Source organism: Neospora caninum, chromosome XII (assembly GCF_000208865.1).
Source record: "Neospora caninum Liverpool complete genome, chromosome XII".
NCBI lineage: Eukaryota > Apicomplexa > Conoidasida > Eucoccidiorida > Sarcocystidae > Neospora > Neospora caninum.
The window spans coordinates 5340761-5345842 of record NC_018398.1 but is presented as its reverse complement, the minus strand read 5'-3'; the positions used below and the strand labels follow the sequence as shown (position 1 = coordinate 5345842).

Here is a 5082-nt window from a genome sequence, read left to right as displayed (position 1 = left end):
TGGCCAGGGCGCGGTCCTGGGGGGCCGGACACTGGGCTTCAGGCTCCGCCTGCGAGGATTCATGGGGGGAGGGACGAAAATCGGAGCCCAAATGGACGCTTCGTGTGCGTTTCGGGTTAGTTGGAGGCCTTGCTGTCTCAGGTATCAGGAGTATCCCCAGTTCTATTCACTTCCGTTAAGGCGGTCCGTTCGTGGGCGTAAACGCTGACCGCGTAGGCGAAAGGACGGCCAGGATACACGTGTTCTCGCACGTTGCAGTTTTCCGCGCGGACTTCTGCGGAGGAGAGCCTGCTGGTGCCGAGCCTGTTAAAAAGCGCTCAGCGCGTTCCTCGAGAAAAGGCGAGCGCGTGGTCCGCTGGTGTTGTTGCCGTGAAAGGTGTAAGACAGGCTCCACGCAAAAGGCGGCATCCTACCTGTGTCTCTCGACTGAAACTAAAGGGTTGTGCTTTCGCGTTGCAACTACGGCAAAAGGCACGCGGGTTCTCTGGGAAGAACGGAGGAAATGCATATTTATGCGATTCGTCGGACAGGAGCCATCTGCAAGGCGTGGTATAGGCAGGCCTGTCGTCTGTTCTTAGAGGAAGGAAACAAAACGGAACAGTGGGTTAACGTCTCGCGGTGACTTGAGCATGGGGCGATCAAGGCCGCCAGACCAGACTCAGCAAAGTGCGTTTTGGGGAGTTTTGCCTAATTTCTTCGAGTTTCAGAGGACAGTGGAACGCGTTCCCTGTGGAGCCAAGAAGAGAGAATGGAAGAAGATGCGAAACGCGATCCGAAAAAGATGAAAAGCGAAAACTGGTAAGCAAAAATCCATTCAACCGCGACTCTCGAGCCCGTACCTTCCCAGGTGCTGTCGATACACGCAGGACTGCATAGCTGCCCACAGATTTGGATACACGTGCAAAACTGGTCTCGGCTCTGGCCGACCCCCGCGTGGATGTATCGATATCTACGTGCGTGAAAGGAGACAAAAAGATCAGCAGAGAAACACCTATATCTCTATAGCTGACCAGTAGGGAGAAAGGTACGTCATTAACCGCCTGGAGGCAACGGGAAATGCGCGCGCGGCGCCAGACTTTTTCCCCCTCGAGGCGTTTGCAGAAAAAAACAAACAAGGCAAAGCGACTCGCTCGCGGAAATGTGGATCTTCCTGGTTTCGACAACAGAACTTCGGACAAAGGAACTACCGGCCTCCCCGACCGCGATCTGCGCCGCCTCGTCCTGAAAAAAAACAAGCACGGGACTGCGCAGCTAAGGAGTACATGTACACCGCGGGGAAGCCCACGATCTCTCTCGCAAACGATAAAGTATTTCGAATCGGGGTACCCTCTCTTCAGACCTGGGCACAGATTTTCACTCACAAAACCACGCATTCCCGTATACCTAAGCAAAACGCAGACGTGCATTTAATCAATGAACACCCACGCGCACAAGCATATACACACCTAAAGAGAGAGAGGTGTCGAGAGAAGAAGACAACGGAACGCATCGGAATCCACAAGAATCCATTCCTTGTTCACAGATGTTTCCGCGGCCTTTTCTCCCTGAGTCTCTCTCCTCTCCCGCGACTCTTCTGACGCTACATTTCGGCAGTCGCTTCACCCCCTCGAGATCTCCCCTCGACTTGCCTCTGCCGCCGAAGCCGCGAGCGCCGCCACGGCCTCCTCGCCCTCGGGTTCTCGGTTTGTCGCGAACTGCGTATCGACACAGCAGAGTTTCGGCACCATTCGCGTTTCAACATGAAAAATTGTTTTGAAAGAAAAGATCAAACGGCTACGAAAACTTGGACCAGTCCGCGAACAGTTCCAACAGTCTTTCCCTTCTGTCGGACAAACCTGGCAAAGAGCGTGAGAACTGAACTGCCGCCTCGATAGGTTCTCTACGGTTTTGAAAACCAACAGAGACTCGGCTACACCTCAAGCAGCCTCTGCTCTTCCACGAGCCGACGGCGCTCCGCAGTGTGTGACTTGCGTGGGTACACGTGTTCACCGACAATCGGCGCACGATTTCCCGCTCTTCAGCTCCGCAGGGGCCACATCCGCTCTCTCCCAGGCGGTGCCTACCGTCCTTCTTGTCGTCCTTCGCCGTCTCGAGAACTTCCTCCTGCAGCCGAATGTACTTGACCATGTTGCCTCGAATGTAACACTCTGTCAGCTTCCAAAAACGTTCTCCGTCCTGCGCAAAGAGGAGACGAAGACAAACCGCCTTTACAGAGACTCCGGAGAAGAAACGCTCGAGACAGTCCTCGCCATTTTTCGGCCGCTGCGTCACGCGCGCTTGTTTCCTTGTCAGGGGGGACGGAAAGCCTTCATTTTGGCCTTCCTTTTGCCGCTTTTGCTTGCTCAAAATCTGCACTCGGCGACTCCGTCCTCGCCCTCCTCTTCTGGGTCTCAACAACTAGACCCGAGCAGAGACGAGGCTGAGAGAGAGGAACTCCGACGACTGTTTTTGTCAAGCGAAACTTCTTAGGTCTCCAAACATCGCATGGGCGTATACGAAAGGTTCGCAGAAAGTCCACTTTCGTGTGGGGAGCGGCGAAAAAAAGAAAGACCGGGGAGATGTCGACAAGAAAAAAGAAACACGAAAAACGTACCTTGGACGTGCAGACCGAGTCCTTTAGATGGAGGTTCATGAAACCGTCGCAATTCGCCAAAAGGCCGCTGTACGTTTCACCGCTCTTCAGCTCCACCATCTGCACGCAACCAAAAAACAGCCCACGCAACTGAAAAATGATCACACATAAATCCACACATACACACACTTGCATTTATACATATATATATATATATATAAATTCGTATCTTCAGGAGGTAAGTAAGTGCATGTGACTATGCGGTGCGGTCAACACTCTAGGTAGATGGCAAAACAGATTTCATGAGAAAAAGGACAAATGTTTAGATCAGTGCCTGCAGGCGAGGCGTGTTGTTTTCTGCGTGAGTCTAGACGAGGCACTAGGGAAACAGAACTCCAACGTCGGCAGGCCTCTCTGCCGCTAACGCGTTCGGTAGCTCTTGCGCGTTCCCCTGTTTGACTACGTTGCTTTTACGACATGCTTCAGATCACCCGGTCCGCCTCTTCGCCGTTTTCTGCATCTTCTCCTCCGCAGCGAGCTCCGTTTATTTCGTCCTTTTTCTTCTTTGCGCCTTCCTCCAGAGGGCGACAGACGGACAACTTCACTCACCATCGGTCGGTTCTGCGCCGCGCGAAGAAGGGTAAGAGGTAGCTGCGTGTACACCGCAAGAGAGAGGGAGGAAGCGAATCAGCGGGAGAGAGCAAAAGGCGCAAGAGGGAACGGCAAGGAGGCCAGGAGCGCAGAGAAGATGCCGGCGCAGAGAGCGGCGCGCCCCGAGACACACGAAACAAAGCAGACCAGCCGAGACGAAGACAGGTTCAAAGTGCAACTTAAGCCTAGCCTATTTTTTCAGACGTCTGAGCGGTGAACATCGAAGCATACCATATCACCCTCGAAATCTCAGTGAACATCCCATGCGCCCTACAGAGAGAAAGAGATGATACACGCGTGTGGGCTAGCATCTTGCCCATTTCTAGGCTACCCCTCTCTCTCTCTCTCTATATATATATATATATACTGGTGCTTCCATGCATGGATGTAGGCACGTTTGAAGCGACTCCTGCAGAGACACCGGTAGACGCGCGCCTGGAGATATCTCTATCTCTGAACTACTGCGTTCACTGTCTCCCTGGAGCGCGTCTCGATGTGTGTATAGAGATATGCGCGTTAAAAACGTCTGTCTCCAGCAGATCACAGTCTCCCTCGGGACAAGCTAGTTGGGCTTACCACCATCTTGTAAGGCGATTTGTGTCTTTTTTTAGAACACCTGACAGATCGGAGACAGTCGACTCGAGGAGTGGTCCTGAGTGACCTTCTGACAAGGCCAAGACCTCGAGAGGTGGGTAGGGCCGCGAAAAAGGCAGAAGTTTTCCGACAGCAAATGCGCCTCAGTTTGCGCAGAACAGCGACGTTTTTCGCGTCGTCCCGTCGCCGGCAAAGCCTAGCAAGGCCGAGCTTGGTTAGCTTTCGTGGAATGGAGTAACCGCGAGGGAGACAGAGACGGCATGCAAAGCTCAGCAGAGAGACGGGGGGAAAGAATCCAGCAGATTCGGTTTCAAGCAGGATGGGAACCAGGGTGGGACTCGAGAGGACTTCGGGATTGGTTGCCGTGGAAGGGCGATCTGCGGCCTGTCTCCAAAATCCCAGAAATGGAGAGAAATGAAAGGGACACAAAAAAGCGAGATTCCCGACGGCTCGGAGGTTGGTAGACGAAAAAGACGTAAGAACACAGAGAAGCGGGAAGAAAAGAAGACACGGCCGGGTAAGCAGGAAGAAAGGACGAGGGCGTGACAAAAAGACAAAGGCGGACAAGAAGAATACAGAGAAGAAGAATGAAAAGAAGAGGGAAAAGTAGAGGGAGAAGGAGACAGGAAGCCGAGTGTCGTGGCACGGTCTTTTTGTGGAGCAGTCCCAGTGTGTCTGCACGTGCGGCAGACGAGGACCTGAGGGAAAGTGAAAAGAGAGAAAAGAAAAAGAAGAGATACGGAAAAGAGGAAGAAGCGTACAAAGAGGAGGAAACGGTTCGTGGCGGCGAAGCAGTGTCACGGAGGAGAGAGAGAACAGCACGACAAAGAAAAAGGAAAGCGAAATGCGGCCGAGTCGCGGAAGCACAAGAGAGCAGGGGTGTTTTTGCCACAGGGGAGAGAAGAGGAGGGGTTTTGCGGCCAGAGGTAGGGAAGAGAGGAGAAATAAATGGAAACCGCCCTCGGCTAGGGTCCTCTGCTCGGGTTTGATCAACGGGAGAAACAGCAGAGAAAAGAAGCAAGGCCCTTTTTTTTTGTGCATGCGATCCGCGCCGCTTTCCACGCGCGCTTGGCTGCGGCGGCATGTGTGTGTGTGAGAGGCGGGGATTCTTTTTCGATTTCCGTCCATTCTAGGACACGCTTGTAAAGAGCTGCAAACGTGGAGTGACTAACAGGATGAAAAACGCGGTTTTGTCCATTTTCCCCTGACACCAAAGGGCAGGTCTTGAAACCGCGAGGCCGAAGCGCCATGTGTGAGGCTGTAGC

General features: G+C 53.3%; 1 protein-coding gene across 1 annotated transcript; it reads right to left on the bottom strand.

Moving 5' to 3' along the window:
• Nucleotides 1-1183: 1183 nt before the first annotated feature.
• Nucleotides 1184-3805, bottom strand: NCLIV_067060 (hypothetical protein; the record flags this gene model as incomplete). The annotated part of the gene is made up of 5 exons (XM_003886257.1): nucleotides 1184-1221; nucleotides 2064-2175; nucleotides 2594-2692; nucleotides 3182-3223; nucleotides 3800-3805. The coding sequence occupies 5 exons, from the start codon at nucleotides 3803-3805 to the stop codon at nucleotides 1184-1186; spliced, it is 297 nt and encodes a 98-aa protein (XP_003886306.1).
• Nucleotides 3806-5082: the final 1277 nt, after the last annotated feature.